Raw genomic sequence first — 24,552 nt, forward strand, 5'->3', positions numbered from 1 at the left:
CAGGAACCGTGCTGATAAACCTCGACTCTACCTTCTGATTCACAGGTCCCTACGAGCCGTACTGAAGACGAATCACAAGGATATTGGGGATGTTCTCATATAGCACAATAAAATTAGTACACAGTGTGTTTCTTGAAAGAGAGGAAATCAACGTTTGACCAACAATATCTCTTTAAATGAAAATAAATAGTTCCATTATTTTCGTTATTTCAAATGATATTACAATATTGATAAAGTTTTGGATCATCGAACTAGAACAGCATTTAAAAGCAACGATTTAGAAATTAAATTTTGGAACAAGAGAGTGATCGATATTTGTCAGCACAATGAGGGCCAATTATTAAGCCCTTAAATGCTCTAATTTAGTTTTTTAGTCACATAACCCCCCCCCCCCCCCCCCCCACTCCGTGAATGGAGGGATACCATGCGTGTTACCAAAATGTCCGGTAAAGGGGTACTGTTCACGCACCAAAGTCCGGCTGGTAGTACACAAAAATCCGGCCCGTATTGACTTTACGCACGGGACTTAGGGGGTGTTTTCGAAAGGAGGAAACGTGCGTGGGGAGAGGGAGGGGCGGGATTGCCCTGTTCATCATAAAATATTTACTTTGGTTGCATGTACACGTGCAATTACTGACCTTTATTACATGTTTTGTCACGATGAGTGCATGAACGCATTCGGCCATTCACAAGGACAGTTACACTACTGTTTATATTATTGCACACGAAGAACAATATTTAGCAGATAAAAATTTAATTAAAGAAAAAATATAATACTGACATTCGTATTTATTCTCAATATTTTCTTCTTCCTATTAAAACTCTAGAGCCATATGTAAGCCTGTGCATGGATTATACTCTACCTGCGTTTTGACAACGGAGTAGTGCTACTTTGTCGATACCACAAGCAATGTTATGTCCAGCATCGTACATGCATTCTTCAATGCTGGCCTCATTACCGACACAAGTCAGACCGCCAATCGTAATAGGAGTACTGTCACTTGTTGGCACTCCTATTGAGGAGCGTCTTGACATCCCTGGATATCCGAGCATTCTGCAAATAACCTGGCCGTCTTGGTCATCCCAGTCCTGGGCACAAACTAAACCCCAACCGGTCTTGTTGGTGTACATCTCTACATGTCCATATTGACGAAGAGAATAGCCGGACAACCGTACTATACACATGGGATGAACATCATATTAGAGAATTTAAGAATACCTTGTTAATATTATATGGGGTGCCTAAAAATAATGCAATGATATTCTGATTGGCAAGATCTAAGAAAGTCCTCACCAGTCCTCAATGACATCCGGTATGTAATCGTATGGTAGTATCCTGTAATTTTAGAGGAAACTACAAAGATATGATCATTTTGTTTAACATAGCAATCTCCAAATGCTATAAGGAAAGCGCGTTGAATAACATCAGTGCACAATACGCATACATACTTGGTGCCTGAACATTTCGTAGCAACCTCCCAAATGGCTTATGCCGAAAGGACGGGTAGCGTCGCGTTGACTTGGACGCGACCATTCATCAAAAGCCCCCCCCCCCTCCCTGTTTGGCCGAAAGGGTGCGTTGACTAGTCTTCCACATCAGTCGTTTTTAATAGAATTTAAGGAATAGAAATGTAAGTCGTTTATTAAGTTCAAGTTTAAGTTCAGTTTATTCAAATAATCAAAAAAGAAATAGATTAAAAATCAAATAAAACTATTTTTACGTTGGGGGCTTTTCTCGAAAGGGTGCGTTGACTAGTGTTCTACATCAGTCATTTTAACAGAATTTAAGGTCTAGAAATTTTAGTCGTTTAAATTGAAATACCTAAAATAGAAACAAAAATATAATATTAAATAAAGCTTGTTTTTACGTAGTATTGCAGAACAGGCGTTTATAAGAATTAAATCATAAATTCAATAAAGTTTTTAAAATGTCAAATAAAAATAATATACTACGAATAGAATTTTGTTGTTGGTGTTAACTAGACATGCATAACAGTCTTTACAAATGAAATAACAAATAAATGAATAAATAACGGAGTAGGCCTATCGCCTTAATACACCCTTTGTTATTGGGCCGGATAAGCTGGGGGGGGGGGGCTTTCTGAATTCCATACATAGAAAGAAATGGATATTATCTTTTTGTTATTTTGATAAATAAACAACTGATATGCAAGACTAGTTAAACACCTTTATTTGACATTTTTAAATATCAAAGTAAATTATTAGATTTTGTTTCTTCTTATTTATTTATTAAATTCTTATAAACGCCTGATGTGCAAGACTACGTGCAAAACTAGTTTTTATTTAATTTCCAATCTGTTTCTATTTTGATTATTTGAGTTTAAACGACTTAAATTTCTATTCCTTAAATTCTATTAAAACGACTGATGTGGAAGACTAGTCAACGCATCCTTTCGGCCAAACCGACGGGGGGGGGGGCTTTGGACGAATGGTAGCGTCCAAGTCAACGTCACGCGACGCTCCCACCCTTTCGGCATAAGCCCTCTCAATTGAGGTCTTCCGTGTTTTTTGATAACTTAGGATTAATAATTCAGGTCATTCATTTTACACAATCATTAAGATAATTTATTTTTATGAAGGGAAATTGACTCTGTATCTAATAAACTAAACATAATATGTGAAAAACCTAAAACGTGTGTTAGGCATGTTACACTAGATTAAAATAGATTTCATAAAATCAATCTTAAGTGCTATTGAATAACTTTATTGTGTTCATCTAAAGTATTCATCGTCATAATGTTTGACAAATAAATAAGTAGAAGAAAATAATAGTTTTTTTTATTTTTAACATGGTGTTTTGAATACATATTCATGGCATTTTACAAATGATGTATCAATCGAAAAATGTGCCAGTGTGGTTTTCCCCAAGGAATTATGAGTTAGAATGACTTCACAGACAGTTTGTCGCTAAATGGAGAGGCGAAGAGTATACGGTTTGCACAATTGCACTCATAATAAAGCGTTCTCTTCATATCTCTGTAACATTTGCAAAAATGGAAATGGAAATGAGAAATTCACACCGGTGGGGCCGTTGGGAATAAGAACCCAAAAGGGTAATAACATTTCACTAAATCAAAATGATTCAAATGAAACCAAAATTAAATATATAAAGGGATTCCTTTCAACAACATAATGAGGTTAGAAAAATGATATGAAATATACCCTCGTTTGCCAGAAAAAAATTTCATCAATGCAATCACAAGTCTTCAGTTATGCAAATAGCAACATGGCCCTTCCTGCAAGTCGGCGGCAAAAGTCGATAAAAGGTGTTTTTATGTTTAATTTCTGATTTTCGGTGAACTGCTTCTCTGTACCACCTCCTCCTCCCCTCCCCTACCCCCGCCCCCGCCCCACACGTCGGAAGCTTTATGGAGCTGGTGATATAGGCCTATAGACCTATCTAATTATCCTGTTGTGGGTCATAATTTGTCCTCCTCCCCCCTCCCCCCCCCCGATCCAATCGAGTTTCGGAATTGGCTGACAAGAAGATACAAATTATAATCAGAGCCTCTGTAGCACTATGATCTCAGATCCGCTACAAATTTCTTGATCTCAATATTAGTCCACACAGGCGCGTACACAGGGGGGAGGTTTGGGGGGTTAACCCCCCCCCCCCTTTCGTAATTTTCTGTGTGTAAACCCCCCCCCCCCATAACCCCCCTAACCCCCCCCTCCCCCTTTGGATTTTTTCCCCATGACTGACCTAAAAAGGTGACCTTACCCCCCCCCCCCCCCCCAAGAGCAAAATGTCAAATTTTCAAATTTCGAGACCAAAATAAAAAAAAAAGTGTCCTCTTACCCCCCCCCCCCCCCCCACCCGCTTATTCAGCGGTCGGCTGAGTCGTTGCGAAATTTTCGGCTCGATTTATAAATGTTAAACCCCCCCCCCCCCCCCCCACCCTTGAAAAAATCCTGCGTACGCGCCTGAGTCCACATAATTTTGAAGTTCTCTTTCAATGGATGGTTGTCCACACAAAATAAGCGTAACTCACCGATATTGTTTGTGCAAACTACGCCAGCTGCCGTTGTGCATGAAGGATAATTTGTGACTGACGTGCATTCGGAAAGTGTATGCTCCCTTCCACTGCAGATGTAACCATCACGAAGGACTTGCACGGAAATAGGATCAAAAGGGATGGAGGACACAACACGTTGACTGAATGATTCAATCCCAATGAAGCCGAGCATACGACAAGCCACCTCAGCGCTCTGAAGATTCCAAGACTCACCGCATAGAAACCCACTGCTCGAACCATCGTCTTTGAGAACGAAGCCTTCGCCCGGTGCATTACCATGAAGTAACGAGATGATCGGTCCTGCTTCTAGATTTTCTATGGTTAAGATTGAAGAATTTGTTATATTCCCAAAGTTAATTCATGTTTGGAAGAAGTCACAACTATTAATCTGTGGAGTTGTAGAACTAGTCTGGAGAAAATGGATTCAGACAGATTGAGACATTTATACACTTGATAGAGGTGTCGTGGTCGAGTGGTTTCGTCGCCGGACTGACGATCACAAGGTCCGCGGTTTGAGTCCCGCCGCGGCACTACCCAGGTGATGTTAATGGGTACTGCTAGAGCTCCGTAATGGCAGCACAGCTAAAGCCGGGGTAATTAGTTTGGAAGCGCTTAGCGACTTATTTGTAATTCACACTATATAAAAGCTGAGTATTATTATTATTGATTAATGATATAACAAGCACTCTGAAATGAGAGCTTAAGTGGATAAATGTTAGGAAATGTCAAAAATGGGTAAGGACATTATTATAATTATTTTGGTCAATCTGACCCATAGCACCCTTATAACGATGGTGGAGTAGTTTTTATGTGACACCAACCTGGTACCGGTCCTTCTCCATATAGTTCCATTCGTAGCATAACCGCGGAATGATATGTGATTGGTAGCAGACGCACATACCGGCATACTTTAACCGAGGGCAATGTGTTATACACCACCGTATTAGCATCCGTATTGCCCACGAAGACCTTAAAGAAATGCAAAGAAGATACGATACTATTTCGACATATCTGATAACAAACAAATAATTCCGATTTTGTATAAATAAATCTCTACATAAAACAACAATGTACACGACGGGTCGCTGTGGAAGGGGTAAACGAGGATGTGGTATCGATTTAATCTCACGTAATGAAATAAATTGTTTACAACATACATATATACATTATAAAGATATATTCATATAGAGGGGAAAAAGAGGGTGGAGCAGAGGCAGTAAGAAAGAGAGAAGATTTGAAGTGCTGGAACAGAAATACTAAATAAAAACATAAAATCATTCTTCTGTCATTACTTCTTTTCATTAATAAGTGTATAAAACATTGACAAAATTGTCATATTTGGTTGCGATTATTCTTGCTCGTTTGTTTGATACTTTGTTTTGTTTCCTTCTTCTTAGGATACAGGATATTACCCTTTACGGTCAGAGGAAAAGACATTGACACCTACCTTATCGGCAACGGGCTGGTTGAGGGCGTCTTGTACTATATCGAACATAATACCGTCTATGCTGCATGCTACCTTAAAGCTTGTAACCCATTGGGCAACGTCCCAACGACCTTGTGTTGCGACTCCAGTGATACGATAAGTAGTGGACAGATCAACCTTGGAAAGACGAATAATTACATACACTTTTTTCAATATATCAAAATGAACTTGCAACATTAGGACAAAAACAAATAATCAATATAATTTTAATCGGCATTCTGTTTAAATTCCTATTCATTGAGGTTTTTGTCTGCCAATTAATAGGTACCGAGCGACGGGAGAAAAAGGCGGACCGATCTAAAGCCTCGGTCACAAATGCCATTACGAACTGCTACGAACGCCGTACGAACGATTTCCAGACAATGGGGATTCGGGAAGATAACGGAAAAACAGGGAGATTCGTACGAAATTATCGTTCGTACGAACCTTTGTGGCCGTAGCATTACCTGGATCCATGATGATTTAGCGCTAGTACCTCCAAACCAGGCTGAATCTATGTTCAGGCGTCCTCTCTCGGGGCCATAACCCAGATTTACATAAGATGCTGTCACGCTTGAATCTTGGATGGCTCCACTTTCCATACCCAGAGCGACACCGGGAGGAGGAACATTCTGCAACGCTCCTGTTGATAGAATTTGATATCTGATATTTGAAAACTAACCGATCTATTCCGAAGCATTGAAAACTAAACAACGGGACTACTTCACTAAATAATAATAAAAATTAATGCTAATGATATGTCCGAAATGTCAGCTGCAGAACGTATTAACATGTATGTGCACAGCGCTATACTTCAAATATATACAGATGCTTGAAGGTAACACAAAGTTTTGGGAAATTTTTGAAAATTAGGTGGATGGTAATTCTTTACAACTTTGATATATTTGGATGCTCCTGTGGATGTATTATAAGCACTAGAAAATTTAGGACCTAAAACACTTCTGCTTTCGAGAAAAATTGAATATAAAAATGTACCGTTGCTCCCGGTAAATTTTGATAAATTTTAAATGGCGCCTACTGCCGTACAATGATAGCTGCGACCATGAAAATCTTAGAATATGTAGTTGTAATAGATAATATCCAAACGGGAATAGCTAATCGGTCGATTTTAGTTAAGAAACGATGTTTTAGAGCTTAATTAATATCTTGACCTTGAGAGGGAGCTATACAACATAAAGAGTTTATTATTTACAATTTCATAAGTTTAGACTCGATTTTAACGGCGACAACGATCACTGACTATTGTAGGATCGCATATGCTTCCAATATGTTCATTTGAACCAAATTCATGACCCCATACCAAAACTTTGTATCACCTTTACTAGCTTAACTAATAACTGCGTTCATGGCCTCCTAGGGTGATGCTCAAATTAAGGTGCCTGTAAAATAGTAAATCTCACAAGCAGCGTGATAGTACCAAGTCTGATGTGTTTTATTTTCCGTATAACAAATTCAAATACATACCAAAATACAATAGACAAACATAATATGAATCAAGAATTAAAAAACGGCTGGAAAGCTCTATTTAAAGCCCCTATTAAAATGGCTCTGATCTTCCTAAAGGTTTTTTTCACTTCAGTTCAATCTTTATTTTTTCACTCTAAATAAAAGCAACTCAAATGGAATACATATAAAACTGAGCATCATTAACAAAATGATTACAGAGCAATTAATAGACAAAAAAACAATAGAAAGAGGGGGAACCTTTTAGTACGTTGACCCCAAAATTAACAATGCATACATAAATACAACAAACAAACGGACAACTTAGGTCAACAAAATGCAATATATAAAATTTCACATCATGAATACAAACATAAAGGATGGGTTTAATAACAACGTTTGAAAGAATTAAGAGATGGGCTGATTTTTAGTGCACAAGGGAGATTGTTCATAAAACTAACGAAATAAAACAATATGTCTGAAAAAAAGATATTTCATCTTCAATATATATTCCATGCTACACCAAACTTTGACCAAAGTATCTAGGTTACATCATTATGTTAAAGCCCCTGTTAAGCAAGCGCGTAGCCAGGATATTATTTTAGGGGGCGGTAGTGAGCATGCAAAGCGTGTGAAGCGCGCTCCCTAGGGTGGTGGGTGCAGGGAGGGGGAAGTTGCTTTGAAGTTATTATAAGAAAACGAAGACGATTTGTTGTACCTTTCTCGACTCTTAATCCTTGTCTCTATTCAGTTTCTTTTGACGTTTTATTAAATTATTAGAGAAAGAAGACGATTCGTTGTACCGTTCTCGACTCTGAATCCTTGTCTGTATTCAGTTTCCCCCTCCCGCGCGAAGCACGGAAGCTTTGGCGTTTCATAAATAATTAGAGTAAGAAAACGATTCGTTGTACCGGTCTCGACTCTTAATCCTTATCTGAATTCAGTTCCCGCAAATTCAGTTCCCTCGAAGCGCGGAAGCTTCGACGTTTCATTAAATTATTAGAGAAATAAGACGATTCGTTGTACCGTTCTCGACTCTTAATCCCTTTTCTTCCTACGTCCTCTTCCTTTCTTCTTCTCCTTTTTTTGTTTTTGTTTGGCCGGCGTTGTGGGGGCGACCGCCCCAACCGCCCCTGGCTACGCGCTTCCCCCCCCCCCCCTCAAAAAAAAATCCTTGCAGTAGTTTGTTTTAAATGACAACCTCTTTCACATTATAATGGCTATTTAAGTGAAATTTTGCAAAAATTAATTTGTTGGGGCTCCCAACACTTTAAAAGGGCTTGAAGGTAAGATACGAGCCTCGAACCCAAGACATATCAATAACGTCCTTTTACCCGACACTATCCTACATTTACTTACTCTACACGCAGGTGAAGCTTAAAAAGGAACCTGATAGAAAGACAATTATCTATGATGTAGCCCGTTATCGCGGCGACTCGGCTCAATTGGGGATATAACTATACATTGTATTAAAGGGATAGTTGAGTTTTTGTTTAGGACCAAAAATGCGTTCAAAGTACAAGGTTATTGCTCTTATTCTTATTTATGATATTGCTAGTGCCCTGTTAGAACCTAAAATTGCTTTGAAGTTGATTTTAGACCCCAAAATGTGTGAATTTAGATTGAAAACTATCCTTCCAATTCAGCTCCACTTTCAAAATAATACAGTGACCGTTAATTAAATAATAATAACAATACACGGGCCGGCTAGTTGTGCATATTATCACCAACACAAAAAGCCAACAAAAAGCTAATATTGGCATTGGCTGGAATACAACATACGAGGCGCTATCTCGTTTTTCAACGGCTGGTTCTAAACAACAAAATACTTGTAGGGCATCACAAATATAAGAAATGGTTATATTTATGAAGAATTCAGCCGTCTTGAACTAGATGTTAAAATTTTCACAGAGACGAACTAGCTGATCTGCCGCTTTGATCGAGATATAAGGCAGTCATGTAGAAACTCAATGAGAGATTTGGTCTTTAAAAAAAATTACGTCCTCCACTCAAATAACATGTCTATATGTATAAACTCATTTAATAATCAAGGATGCAGAAACAGTAGAAATGATTGTGCTGGCTATTGTTCGTTACAACCCTGATACCAATAAATTAATGACAGCAGTAGGCGCAGGCGAACAAACAACAAAATAACACGTCATCCATTAAGTCGGATCGTATAGAGCAGCAAGAAAAGCGATGTTGACGGTCAAGAATCGTGAGGAAAAATGTGCAGATGAGAATTGTAAGAGTAATAAAAGTATCGATGGAGAATAGTAAGAACCAAGAGGCATTCACCGAACCTTACCATGGGACCAAAAGGCTGGACTTGATGGTTAGATCTTCGACCAAGCAAAGTACAATGTTCTGACGATGGCTTAGTTTGGTCGGTGAAAAAGATAACGAGTAGTAGGAGCGAACTAGTCCTAACCAGAGGACTTGGGGTCAGTGTTTGATTAAAGCATGTGTATCCTAATATGCTTATCAACTAGGAGACCTACGCCCTTATGTCATAAATGACAGTAATGAGGATTAATGCCCCGCAAAAGGGTACTAATATAGCACATCGACGCGGTTTTGATCCTGGGGCCTCACAGTTACGAGGCCATTGCTTTGCCACTGAACCATGACTGTACGCAGCGGGGGGCTAGGGTAGGGGACAGTTCCCACAAATAATAAAGAAAAAAGAAAATGCAATAAATTATCAATAATTCATTGAATTTTACCCCGGTCCCCAACATTAAAACAATCCTCTGTACGGCCATGCATTATGGCTCAAACCACGGGCACACTTTTTGAGGTTAAATTAACATCTATGAGCCAAACTTAGGTAAACAATGGCTACAAGTGATTTCAAATTGCTAAGAATAGTATCAGCAACACAATACAAGTGAAAAAAATACATTCAGTACGAACGGCGCGCGCAAAATTTTGAAAAGCTCAAAAAGGTCTGAAACGTAGAGTAAATTGGTCCTATATGCATTTTGAACAATTTTAAATGTTGACGCACGCGTATGCTTTTGCCGTGACGCGCGCACCGACATTGTTGTGACCTAAAGTTTACCCATGACCTCAAGCTTATGCAAGCAAATTTCATTCAAAATTAACAATGAATGGATGATATATGGTCAATATTAGAAATTAACAAAATGGCGCCTAGATGACGTCACGCATCAGAAATATAACAAATCTTTTCATTAGGATCAATGATCATGCATATGCCACATGCAATTAAAGTTTCATGGTCACTTACCATGCCATTTATGAGATTATATCCACAACACAAAATGTTACAGAAAGAAATACAAAAAAAGGCTGACAATATCAATAGGTGCTTCGCCACGCTTTGCGCCAGATGACCTAACAATGGTTATTGTTACTGTTATTTGGTGATGGTTGTTATTTTACCTGACTGCTAAGAGAGCATAAATTCTTGAAAGTAAGCAACCAGACGGCTGACTGCTTGAGGTCCTCTCCGAGAGACCTGGTAATGAGGATTAAAGCCTTACCAAAGGGCACTAGCGCATCGCCTTGGTTTCGAATCCGGGTCACCGGATTACGAGACCCACTGCTCTACCGACTGAACTATCGCGCTCCTCAATTCTTAGTGCTAGTGTTTTTATTGTTGTAATCACAATGGTTGTAACATACAGATAACCAAACCATATTAACATTAACCGGTTACGAGAAGTGTACGTCATTAATATTGAAGCACACTAGAGATTATTCCTTGATGGGTTATCTGAGCCTAGGTCAATAAACGCTATAATTGAGTTGTTCTATTCTATTATACGCTTGGCATTTCTTTGAACCATTCAGGAGTTTATGAACGCAAGGCCTTTTTAAGTATTAAAACCAATGGCCAACACCATTTAGCAGACTAAATTATTATCACCAATCTGATAATCGTTTAATAAGAAACCATGTGCGTGTTGAGCAAACCTTACACACGATCCCACAGGTTGATTTCAAACAGCTACGGTACAGTTATAGGCATGTAACAGGCACAGGTTTGTGCCTTAAAAAAGTAATAACCTCATCATCGGATCAGCCAAATCAGCATATCAAGTTATGAAGAAAACAAATTGTGCATGTCGATTATTTGAATAACAATTCGAAATGTTGATTAATAAAGAGTAAATATTAGTGTTCTTATGGTCATCATCAAGTAGGCGTTATGGCTCAGTGGTTGAGCAGCGGACTTGGAACCGGGTGGTCCCGGGTTCGAAACCATGTCAATGTGCTCGTGTCCATGCATTGGTAAGGCAGTAATCTTCATTATCAAGGCCCTCGAAGAAGAATTGAAACCGTCGGTCTCCTTGGCTGTTTATTTAAGCATGTACATGCTTTCTTAGCAGTCCGATAAAACAATCATCATCAAACAAACAAATGAGGCATATTTGGTGAAATTTGTATAAAGGAGGAATAAAATGAGAAGTGGAGTGTAATACACCCCCAGAAATGAAATGAGGAAATGCGATGAAAGTAGGAATCCATGCGTGCAGGGTCCATAAACGATGCCAATATCGTTGTTATCATTTCGTTAAGTTCCATAAAGTACAATATTACACTTATATCTAGGTCCCTCATGATTGATAATGCTACATACAGAAACACTCTCCGTGATCTTTTGAACTCGACACTTCCTCAATCGACGCAGTTGTCAACATTAGCAAGTTTAAAGGGAGATATTATTTGGCATTTTACCACATGCAAGCAAGTTGTAACTGATAACCTAACCCATGGTGAAAACTGGTTTCACCATTATCTTTGAAGGTGTACGTAATGTTATTAATTAATGAAATTTTATAAATACAAAATATATAATCCATTTGCGTCAATGAAGAACAAGTTACCGTGCATGACTTCATAACCCATTGATGAACTATCCTCAAAATATTTTTTTTAAAGGATTTCCCCGCCAATTTCGCAATGTTTTTTCAGTCCATTTGATGGAACATTATTTCAGTTTATCGCATGCACCATTTGAAGGTGGAGGCTATCATTCAATTAGGCGTCAGAAATTCATTCCGTCTATAGGCACGTCTGCGAAGATTCACTCGAATTCGTCAGAAATAGCTGAAAGGGGATCTCGGGCATTCAGATTCGCGAATCGGCAGTCAATTATTAATATGATCATTCGAATTAAAGGTAAAGACCAATATGGTCATGCGATTGCATTGTGAAAGAAACGTTGTGGAATCGATCAAAAAAGGTTGATCATCTAGCATATAAGTATTGGTGTGTACTGCAAGGTTCTGGAATCATCAAAATGATAAAAAATTTGGCCCAGTCTTCGTAAAGTTACAAGCACTGTACACAGAAAGATGTATATGGGACTATACGTACACGTGCGCGGCACGTGCGTTTATCTCTCACAGACCATGTAGATAAACTAATTTACCTAATATATAAATTAGTAGGCGGTTTCCCGGCAAAATTTGCATCATCATGTATTAGTCAAAACATATTCTTTCACATGATTGGTAATAAGAGCTTCCATTTCATTTTTTGAAATTGTGGCGTCTCCAATACTGGTCTTTACCTTTAACATGTATGTTGTTTATGTAGACCCCACCTTTTTTGTTTTAATTTCCCGAAACTCTAATGAATTTTAAATAGGCCTATATTCTTTACCATTGTCCTTATCGGAGAAACTGTCTGGTGCTACAATGAAATATTATTATCATTACTACTATCGTCATCAGCATCATTATAAGTATTATTATTGTTATTATATATTAAGCAAATATTAATCGACTACGAGGGTAATGGTGCAAACTATCATCGCCGAGGTGATCTCGGGGCTACTATCCTCCCGAGCCGCAAGGCGAGGGAAGATGGTAGCCCCGAGATCACCGAGGCGATGATAGTTTGTATCCATTGCCCGAGTAAAGGAGGTTAATATTTGTTTTATATCCCAAATCGGCAATAAGGTCTATTTAAAGTGAATTTTACATAATAATAAGAACTGATTCTGCAGACAGTTTAGCTTCAGCTAGATTTTACAAAGCGCAACATGCATTCATGTATTAAATACAGTCGATGCGCGCTCATTTGACATTGACTTTGACATTTAGCGTAACCTACTTTGCTATGCGTATTCAATGGGCAAGCAGCAAAAAATTACTTTACAATAAGTACTATCTCAGGTAGATAGTACTTATCTATATCTTTTTCGTGCTCTGTACAATCGCAATGCAAACAACTATACATGAGGGATATAATATTACATATCATTACATAAAAATAACTATCACTACTATTATTATTATTATTATTATCATCGTCATCATTATTGTCAGAAGATAAAGCGATCGCATCCTACATTCTCCCCTTGATCGATTGCCCATTTTCCTTCTCCTTCGTCCGTTATCTATCTAGTAAGATCCCCCCCCCCCCCCACTCCATGACAACCATGGGCGTAGATCTGTAATTGATACCTATTGTTCAGGGGGGATGATCTATTCATTCACCCCCCCCCTGAACAATAGGTATTACGTAAGGATTGACGCCCATGATGACAACAGTACCCCCCCCCCTCTCCCTCCTCAATATACAATCCCACGTTACGCCACTGTCTTCTCTCCCCAGCATCCGCATTTATAAGGAACCATCTGCGTTGTTATTATGCACGAGCCTTCAAGGTCCCAGTTGTATGTCAATTAATTTCCCTTTCGTCAGACATAACAGTGGAATTGATAATGATACAAACAATACAAGGAAGAGTTCTTAAAGGAAAAATTATAATTTAATTGGACTGTAAACAAGGTAAAGGAGAAGCAGATATCGTGATGGAGGTAACCAGGATTGTTTTTGCTTAACTTGGCGCTTGGATTCATTTCTGCCCGTTGTATTTATAACAGCATAAACGTTTGTGAATTTGATATCACATATCATATACATTTGGAACCTAATTGGAAGGAATCGTCAGCAATATTTTTATTGATGTCTAATTGCTAAAGCAATTTCCCATTGTACTAATAAACTAGTTCTATTCTTTAAGAAGGGAAGCAATGTGTTTTCGAATACCTCCTCCTTGAAAAACACTTTGAAAAACACTTAATTTTCATTGTTCTTTCATCTTTACTCGGAAAGAGTGTCAGATGTGTATCATCGTATCCGGACACCTACCCCCTAGACATCCACCCCCGGATAACCACCCCCAGTCAACTGCCCCCTAGGAAAACTACCCCCTCGGAAAACTACCCCCTAGGAAAACTACCCCCTAGGGCAACCACCCTCTAGGACGACTACCCCCATGACAACTACCCCCGGACAACTACCCCCAAGACAACTACCCCCTAGGATAACTACCCCGGACAACTACCCCCGGAAAGCGACCCCCAGACAACAACCCCCTAGGATAGTTGTCCGAGGGTAGTTGTCCTAGAGGATGGTTGTCGTAGCAGGTAGTTGTATTGGGGTAGTAGTCCTAGAGAATGGTTGTCGTAGGGGGTAGTTGTCTGGGGGTGGTTGTCGGGGGTACTTGACCGGGGGTAGTTATCTGGAGTAGTTGTTCGGGGGTAGTTGTCCTAGGGGGTACTTGTCTGGGGTAGTTGTCCAGGGGGTAATTGTCCTGGGGTAGTTGTCCCAGAGGGTGGTTGCCCTATGGGGTAATTGTTCTAGGGGGTAGATGTCCTAGGGGGTAGTTGATTGGGGGTGGTTATCCGGGGGATGGATGCCCATAGGGGGGGATGTCCTAGAACCGTGTGTCACATGACGAATAATATAACCACGATCAAAGCTGTAACAAAAACTGGGTTAACAGTAAGTTTTTATAATATTATTACAAGACATTTTCTTCCAGACCTGCTTTTCAAAGCTGAATTTTACACTTTCGAATTATCTCTTTTTCTCTGTCTACCTCGTCACCCCCCCCCCCCCCCACTTCTCTCTCTCTCTCTCCCTCTCTCTCTCTCTTTTCATCTCTCTCTATTTCTCACTCTCTCTCTCTCTCTCTCTCTCATTCTCTCTCTGTCTCTCTCACTCTCTTTCACTCTCTCTCACACACTCTCTCTCTCTCTCTCTCTCTTTCTCTCTTGCTCAATCTATCTATATCTTTTCCATCCTCCTCCTCAATTTATCAATCTCTTTTCCTCTCTCCATCTTCTTCTGACCATCAAACTCGATTATTTTATTTCGGTTCTATAAGGCTCTACCGTTCCTATTGTAACTACCATTTCAACGTGTTCCAAATCTGTATTTTCTCTGCGAACTCAAACACTACATTGGTGTCAATTATGAAATTCATATATATCACGAGTATGTTTTTATCATAGCGCCTGTACACAAAGGCACTCTTTAAAAAACTTTTTTAAATTCAATCTCAAGTGAGTTCCATGCAGCTTTGTCTAAATAAAACTGGGGGGTCATCCGAAATATATACTATACTATACTATACTTTAATTTCAATAAATTGTTTAAAAAGGGCGATTTTCCTGGTGATCTTGCAAGCGACAATCCAGCTTCCTTGGAAATTTCACGGACAAAATGCTATAAAATCATAAACAAAGAAACGTGTGAGACGACGTGACAAGATCCCCATTATTAAAATAGTTGGGGTGTTAGATAAACAAAATCCGTGATTTCATTAGATCACAATTTCTCAAATCTACGGTGTGGACCCATGACTACTATTCAGGGAGCATGCTTAAAATCTCGAATAAGTGGTTTACCGTTTAAGTCTAAACTGAGGTCGATATTTTAGTAATATGTGTGTGTGCTACAGAGTGAAAACTCCGTTGAATCAATGCAAAGAAAATAAATGATATCATTGGTAGGTCCACCTTTGAATTATCTTTAACAACCAATCAAAGAAAAGAGGCAACTGTGAAGATCAGTATAAATGATAGAAAATATTTGTTTAATATAAACAAATTACACATCAGAAAAGAAAGTTCCGAGGTATAACTGATCACCAGGTGACTATTTTCCCTTTTTACGTTCTCACAGTTCCTTGGCACGCAAATAATGTCTATAAACATTATGTTGGCTTCAAACTTGGATTTGAAGAATACGCATGATACACCGAAAACAATGTTAATTTGGAATGAGCAAGCAATCTCGAGCTGCTTTTGAACGCGCATTTATCGATTTACTTACCCCTTTGACATAGACAAAGCCACAGAAATAAAATACGGCCTACATTGAAATGTTTGACTTGAATCATCATCTGTTCTGCTTTTCAATTCTAACAACAATCAATGATGAAACAAAGAAAAACTGCTGTAATCAAAATCTTCAGATGACAGTAAGAATGACAATCCAACGAAGTTCGCATCATTGGACGAAAATAGTAGAATGACATGCATTCGCTAAACCAGATTGTTGGAAAGTGGAAATGAAGAAAAAAAACATAGTCCTGGCATGCGTATTCATTGTCGCTAATAATGATGAGGAAGAGCGGTATTCATGGGGAAATCCCTCCAGCTATATTGGCCTTCAATTTCCAATCAATGTGGGGCTATTCTCAGTCGATTTACTCTAGGGGCGTCGATAGACCATTTGACTTGGATGGGGCGGACCAAACGTGCAGATTTAAGTGGCACAGCCATACCCCACCCCCCCCCCCCACACACACACACACACACCCTACTTTGCATAGCTATGGGAGTCACGGGGGGGGGGGCAACAATTGCAACCAAAAACAGGGGAAAGGTGAGAGCGAGGGAGAAAATTAGGAAAAAGAAAAAGAACGTGAGTCAGTAATGATTCAAATAGATTGCTCAAAAATGCTCTTCAAATACTACATTTAATAGTCTTAAATGAAATCTGTTATAAGAGGTGTACACGATCATCGAAATGCTTGAAGGTAAAGACCAGTATTGGAAACGCCCCAATTTCAAAAATGAAATGGAAGCTCTTATTACCAATCATGTGAAAGAATATGTTTTGACTAATACATGATGATAACAATTTTGCAGGAACCGCCTACTAATTGATATATTTGATAAATTAGTTTATATATTGGTGTGTGTGAGAGATAAACGCACGTGTTGCGCACTTGTGCGTAGTCCCATATACATCTTTATGTGTACAGTGCTTGTAACTTTACGAAGACTGGGCCAAATTTCTTATCATTTTGATGATTCCAGAACCTTGCAGTAAACACCAATACTTATATGCTAGATGATCAACATTTTCTAATCGATTACACAACGTTTCTTTCATAATGCAATCGCATGACCATAACTGGTCTTTATCTTTAAGGTTGATTAGATCTGCGTCCTTGATGTAGTGTGCAGCAAAAACGAAAAAAATATGGTAAACAGAGACAGTGACGGAGAAAATTTTAGTTAAATTAAAGATATATTTTAGAATAACGTTAACATAATGGAAATAATGTATCAGAGACCGCAAATTGCCCGTATATTTATCATGTTGGGTACTTTGACGAGGAAATAACATTTCAGAGATAATAAAGTGTGTGTTTCCTCTCTCGCAAAATTTAGAAACGGGATAGTTTCAGGCTGCGAGGTCCATGAATATTCCCCCCAAAATTATGATGATATGACAATGTTCGGGCACCTTCCTGCCCTAATGTCGTCATGACTCGGGCAGCATATAACCCTATTTATTGTATTTCTATATCTACATTGAAATTATACCACATAAAAATAGTCCTTTTTTTTCCTTCTCGTTTGCTTCACTTCTCGCAGAGTTTATAAACTAGGATATTTCCAAACAACGAGATGGCCTATATATAATTTTACATTTCATCTAGTGAATGAAAAAAAAATATACGATAATAACATTGCATTTTGTTTTGCTCGCTCGTAAAATATATCTTGGATCCGGATAGTATTTTGTGCTCGCAAGCGGCCCTCACGGCTCTCATTCGAAAATTTGCCAGTACATCCATGTGTACGAGGGATGAAAAACAATTCCTTTTTGATAAATTTTGGATAGGGGTGACACAAACTTTTTAATTCCTAAAAGGGTGCCGTAACTATAACTATAGCTCCCCCCCCCCCCGCATCAGCCACGCTTTATTCGTATCATTTTTGTGACTTACATGACAATGTGATAGAATAAGGGAGTTCACAGATAGCACATGGTACAAATGACCCCAAATATCCACAGATCTTTTACACATGGAGAAGTTCCACTTTGAGCATCTTAGAATAATAACTGTCTTAGATGTCTTAAAGTCTTAGATGTGCTTCATGAATACCTTTTGTTTGCCCTCTTGAAAAGAATACTTCCACCTGCGTATCTTAGAATGTCCCGTTGGTGCATAAATGAATGATGTTACATAACTTTCATGAGCGCATATCCAGTATTCATCTCTGTGGGTTTTACCTTTTTGGTACAAATGACCTTTATCTGCTCATGCTCAGACTGCAACCGTAAACTGGCTTATTAGTTACACTCTTTCTTACACCGAAAGAAATCAATTAATATTGCCGAGACGTCTTGGTCTAGTCGTCAGCCGTCAGTGGATTACAAGAGATTTATACGGACGTAACATTATCAATGTAATAGTTCATTAAATACGTTATCAAAACTGTATATTCATGGTATTAACCATACATCCCCAAGGTAAACCTTTATTAATATACACTTTCAAGTGCCCCCCCCCCCCATTCCCTTTACCAGGGCTGCTTCCTTGACTTCCCTATTAATTTCCCGTTCTCAAAATCTGTATTATTACTTTATAATCTTAATAGGGAAATGATCAATGTCAGCGGAGGAAACGGAGGATATTTTAAACGAATTTCGTGATATGGTAAATCGGGGTTTCAATGTACAGGCTGTCATGGCTAGGTTTCACTTAGAGCCAAAAGTTATTAATAAACCGGCTTTCGAGACGGGGTTATATTAGCCAAACCAAACAGTATCGTTAATTATATTATGTTTAATTACATTTGATTCTTTAGGATTTGATTATATATGTTCTTTATTACATCCTTCTTTTATAAATGCCTCGGTAGCATTATAATAATTGTTTATTGTGAGCATAAAAATAATGATAATATCTTTTTTCAGTTGCAAGTTTGATGATTAAATCTTGATTCAAAATGAATAACGAGAAACGAGAAATATGCACCCGTATACACGACGTATAAATATATATTGATATAATTCAAAATAATCTAGATTATTTACTGCTCAATGTGCCTGCACTGAGTTTACCTTTAACCACAACCCTTCATAATCTTCATCTGCCGCTCTTCTCCAAGTTCTTCTGAAGGTTCATTTATTTTCCGAATATTCGCATATCGATAAATGGTAGGCCCTACACCGTTTATTTCACAATTGTACTATTCATTATCATTTATCTTATTTGTCATCATTATTATCATTACGACTATTATTATCATTATTGTGATTATTATCATTGTTATCATTGTTGTTATTATTATCAGTATTATAATCATTAATATCATTATTATTATTATCATCATCATTATCATCATCATCGTCATAAGTATCAATATCTTCTTCATTCTCCTTTTTTGAATTAAAGACACGCATATTTGTATTCGGCCGGATCTTTTTTATGGATGTTATAAAATACATAAATTGTTTTGTCAACACACCTTCATACCTTTCTCTTCTTTTTGTTTCATTTTTCCTCTTTTGGGGGATATAACTGTAATCAATTTGTATTATTGCCTGTTCTGTTTTATAGGGTATACACCACACAATGAAAGAAAGTGGGTACACAGTTCCAAAAAAGCATTTCCCTTTGATAATGGCAAAACTTCAGTTGCAGCCCACGAGATCGACAATATTGCCATCATAAGCCTTCTGAAAAGATTTCCGAGGTTACACGGACCAACAGCCCATTAGCCTGACCTATCGGTCTCCATGGCCTTCACACAACTTTTCCGAGGCCGGAACTTTGTGGGTTCACAAACTACCGGTGAACCCGGATATCCCTAAAAATTTAACTTTGCCTTTTTGAGTATATCGTTATCAGTGGCGTAATGAGCAAAAACGTTTGGGGGGCTGACAAAAAAAAAATCTGCAGCACCCCACTCTAACATGCAGACCCCGCTGAACGTTTCGCAAAGTGGGGTCTAGAGGCAAAGCCCCGGCTGGGGTCAAGGGGCGGAGCCCCCGAAGCTCAAGGGGTATAGGCATCAGTGGCGGATCCAGGAATTTCTTTCCGGGGGGGGGCACAAATGGCATGGGGCTAAATATATGTAAAACGATGAAGCGACAGAACGAGGCTTTAGCGGCGAGGGAGCGGAGCGACCAAGCGGGGGTGGGTCTGGGAGGGGGTTCTGACCCCCTCTTAGAGTAAGAAGCATTTGCAATTTTAGAGCCAAATTATACGGATTTTCAGGCACTTCCTGCAGTAATATGACGTAAAATTTCTTTCTCCTACCCCTTCCAAGAGTAGGGATCTTTTGCATTTTGAGAACCACGTTTGGCTAATTAATATCCACCGGCAACACCTGGAAAAAACGAGGCCTTCTGATTGGTTAGAAGTTAGAGAAAAGTGATCTTTCACGTCTTGAGACGGTGTAATATGCTTTGATGCTGCAAAACAATGCACAAAGACGGTGATCCTTTACTTCATTAGTAGTACTTGCAAAAGTTTTCTCGATTGTATAAACTGTGTCGCTAGATATTTGTCAGTGGGGGAGTGGGGAGGGTGTAGAGGCCACCGATTACCGACAAAACGAGCAACCAATTACCGACAAATATATTAATGCCAATGTCCAAATGTCTACAAATTTAACCCTATAAACCCAGGGGCCAGGAACTAAGTTATTTTCAATCTCCCCCCTCCCGCGGGAAATTTTGACACTTCTTTAAATTATTAGAGAAAGAAGACGATCCGTTGTACTGTTCTCGAACTCTTAATTCTTGTTTGGATCCAGTTCCCCCCCCCCCCCCCGCACGCGCAAAGCGTGGCAGTTTTGACGTTTCAATAAATGATTACTCTTAATCCTTGTCTGAATTCATTTTCGCCCATTTCGCGCGAAGCGCGGAAGCTTTGACGTTTCATTAAATCATTTGAGAAAGAAGACGATCTTTTGTACTGTCTTCGAACTCTTAATTCTTGTTTGGATCCAGTTTCTCCCCCCCCCCCGCACGCGCAAAGCGTGGCAGTTTTGACGTTTCAATAAATTATTACTCTTAATCCTTGTCTGAATTCATTTTCGCCCATTTCGCGCGAAGCGCGGAAGCTTTGACGTTTCATTAAATCATTTGAGAAAGAAGACGATTCGTTTCGTGTTCTTGTCTAAAATAAGTTTTTCCCTCCCACGCGAAGCTTGGAAGCTTGGACACTTCATTAAATTATTAGAGAAAGAAGACGATTCATTGTACCGGTTCCGACTCTTAATCCTTGTCTGAATTCATTTGCGCCCATCCCGCGCGAAGCGCAGAAACTCTGACGTTTCATTAAACTATTACTCTTAATCCTTGTCTGAATACATTTTCACCCATCTCGCGCGAAGCGCGGAAACTCTGACGTTTCATTTAACTATGACTCTTAATCCTTGTCTGAATTCATTTTCGCCCATCCCGCGCGAAGCGCTGATGCTTTCACGTTTCATTAAATTATCAGAGAAAGAAGACGATTCGTTGTATCGTGTTCTTGTCTGAATTCAGTTTCCCCCCCCCCTCCCGCGCAAAGCGCGGAAGCTTTGGCACTTCATTATTTTTTTTAAGAAGGAAGACGATTCGTTGTACCGTTCTCGACTCTTAATCCTAGTCTGAATTCAGTTGCCCCCCCCCCCGAAGCGCGGAAGCTTTGCCGTTTCATTAGAGTATTAAAAAAAGCTAACAGAAGATTCGTTGTACCGTTCACTATAACTGAATGTCTGAATTCAATTTCCCCACTGGGCCCCTTAACGGTACATGTGCAGTGTTACATGATGTAAGTATGGAACGCCCGGCAGTGCTTGTCACAGTTGCTTCTGGAAAGGATTTTATTTTACTAGAATCTCTGACTGTTAGTGGCCACGGTCCCTTAGTGACTATAAAATAACATATGCTCTTCCGGTCAATTTAGGAATGTGTCAGTTTGCAACAGAAATGGGGAAACGCGCATTTTGTTGAAAATCATGTGATATCACGAACATTTATACATCAATTGTATATGGAATTGAAAATAAGTCACGGTTCAATTTCATTTGGGAGGGGGCTGGCGCCCCCCCTCCCGAGCCCCCCACCAGTACGCCAGTGATCGTTATTACTGATCCAAATATAAATTGTATGACAATAGGTTGACGTGGCCAAGAATGAAAGGAAAACATTGTGTTTGCCAAATCACTCTTGGCATCGAAACCCCTGTGCAGGAAATAGATAAAAGTATTCGGTACTTTTATAGGGAAGCAATACGATTTTAACCATGCTTAGTTCTACTTAGTAGAAGAAAAGTACAGACATTGACACTTGACAATAGCCTTCATGAAATTATGATATATATATAGTGTTGTAGTTGCTTATGTACATAATTATGAGGGGCAGATATTAATAGACAGTTATGTATACTGGACTGACGCCCTCGCATGCCGACCCACTTGTTTTTGAATTGAATACTTTGCTTGTTGTGATCTTAGCATTCTCCGAAACATACGATCTGAATACGATCTTTTTTTCGAAGAATAAGCAGTTAGCATCCGAAATAAACATTTAAACTGTTAACATATTAATGATCAATGGTTTGAATAGTCATATGATTAATGAAATTAAAATGTCAATGGATTTCAAGCTTCCTCAAAGGGTGAATAGCTAAATCGGCTCCGAATCGTGGTGACGTCATACCAGTACTGCTATCGACATTTCTTTTTATACTTTATATATCTAATATGAGTGTCATTTCTTCAAAAATAAGATCGTAGGAAAATCGAATAGGACAAGCTAAACCACGACGAGACGAGAAGACAATAAATCGAGTCAAGAAGACCAGGCACGTAGCCAGAGTTTGATGTTTGTGGGGGGAGCACATACATGTAATCGATCGAGGTAAAAAAAAAAGGGGGTCTGCCCCCCCCCCCCCGTGCCCCCCTCCCCCCCCCCCCCCCCCTTGGCTACGTGCCTGAAGAAGACAAGGAGTCGAGAAGATAAAAAGACGAGAGCCTAGATTCTCGTCAAATTGACTTGATCGGTTGAAAAATGAGTAGCTGATGCTATATTGGCGACCACTTTTGGTCCATTAATCTAGGTTGTGTTCCTCTGATCAACCAATTTATACATACTTTCAGTCAACCTCCATCAAATTTCATAGAAGAAATGATTAGTTACTCACCTATTTGACAAAACGGAAGTAAAAATATAAGAACACAGGGCCACGAAATAAATCGTTCACGATCCATCTTCTTTTTCCTCTGTACCAAACTGATAGTGATGATGTTGACAATGAGAGAATGTAATGACACAGCCACTAGTTTTTAGGCAATGGGTGGAATAAGTCAAGGTGGTACACACACGCACGCCGATATGAATATGAGGATTTAGTCACACTTATACGTACACGCATTTCCTTAAAAAGGGGAATATATGATGCAAAAGGAAATAAGAGAATAAGGGCTGCGTGGCTTAAATCATAGTTCCTCATTGCTGCCCTCCCTTTTTTAATACCTTATTTGTGACACTGACAGAACAAAAATTGGTGTGGGGTCCAGGGGCGGAACCCCCAGGATCTCAGGGGTTTTAGGCATTAAATTACCGTCAGATGAGCATCCAGGTGCCCTTAGGGCCCTTGGTGGAATCCGGGGGGCAGAGCCCCCGGAAGCTCAGGGGTTTTAGGCATTTAATCAAGGTCAGATGAGCACATTTTGACACCTTACTATTTTGTGACAAAGACAGGTCACAATTTTTTCGTTCTTTCTTTATGAATTTGCCATTTTCCAACAAACGCTTGAAAAAGTATAATTATACTTAACATTGAGGAAAAATCATTTCAACAACATGTGTTTCGAATTAGAAATAAACCGCGTTTGAATTATATATGGGGGCATCTGTCACCCCCCCCCCCCCCCCAACCAACCAAGCCCCCCCCCCCCCCCCCCCCCCCATCAGTACTCCAATCCCCCTCCCCCGGTCTACACCTTTTTTTACCATGATTAATTATTCATTGCATTTTTCCCCGACTCCCAACATAAGCCAAAAAATGCCAAACCGGAACCTGACCGCAATGTTACCAAGGGCAACTACGCTTTACTGGCAGAAATGCCAAGCCCGAAACATTCCAAAACGAAGTGTGATCTTTTAAGGAAGAAGGAAGAAACAAAGACTAACATTAGGAAACACAGAAAGAGGAAGTCATAGAATGATAAAAAAAAAAAAAAAGAATAACATGAGAGAAGGTGATAAAAGTAAGAAACAAAGAATAACATGATGAAACACAAAAAGAGGAAGTGATAGAATGATAAAAAACAAAGAATAACATAATAGAAGGTGATAGAGGAAAGAAACAAAGAATAACATAAGGAAACACAGATAGAGAAAGTGATAGAATGATAAAAAAACAAAGAATAACATAAGAGAAGGTGATAGAAGGAAGAAACAAAGAATAACATAAGAGAAGGTGATAGAAGGAAGAAACAAAGAATAACATAAGAAAACACAGAAAGAGAAAATGATAGAAAGAAGAAAGAACGAATAACATAAGGA

At 39.1% G+C, this 24,552-nt stretch overlaps 1 protein-coding gene across 1 annotated transcript; it reads right to left on the reverse strand.

Moving 5' to 3' along the window:
* Positions 1-852: 852 nt before the first annotated feature.
* Positions 853-23,321, reverse strand: LOC105438519 (lysyl oxidase homolog 3A-like). The gene is made up of 6 exons (XM_030989818.1): positions 23,186-23,321; positions 5,970-6,145; positions 5,485-5,640; positions 4,859-5,006; positions 3,942-4,352; positions 853-1,175 (listed from the first exon to the last, which is right to left on the reverse strand). Exons 1-6 carry the CDS (start codon positions 23,250-23,252, stop codon positions 853-855), a joined length of 1,281 nt encoding a protein of 426 aa, XP_030845678.1. The 5' UTR covers positions 23,253-23,321.
* Between the last annotated feature and the right edge of the window lie 1,231 nt (positions 23,322-24,552).

Source organism: Strongylocentrotus purpuratus, unplaced genomic scaffold (genome assembly GCF_000002235.5).
Source record: "Strongylocentrotus purpuratus isolate Spur 01 unplaced genomic scaffold, Spur_5.0 spur5_scaffold_19, whole genome shotgun sequence".
NCBI lineage: Eukaryota > Metazoa > Echinodermata > Echinoidea > Camarodonta > Strongylocentrotidae > Strongylocentrotus > Strongylocentrotus purpuratus.

Bases quoted from the DNA above. Each gene is read 5' to 3' on its own strand.
- LOC105438519 (XM_030989818.1), bottom strand. From the start codon at position 23,252: ATGGATCGTGAACGATTTATTTCGTGGCCCTGTGTTCTTATATTTTTA. The intron at 5,641-5,969 runs GTAATGCTACGG...CGTCTTTCCAAG, and splicing joins CTAAATCATCATGGATCCAG to GTTGATCTGTCCACTACTTA. The intron at 4,353-4,858 runs GTTGGTGTCACA...TCTTAACCATAG, and splicing joins TGGAGAAGGACCGGTACCAG to AAAATCTAGAAGCAGGACCG.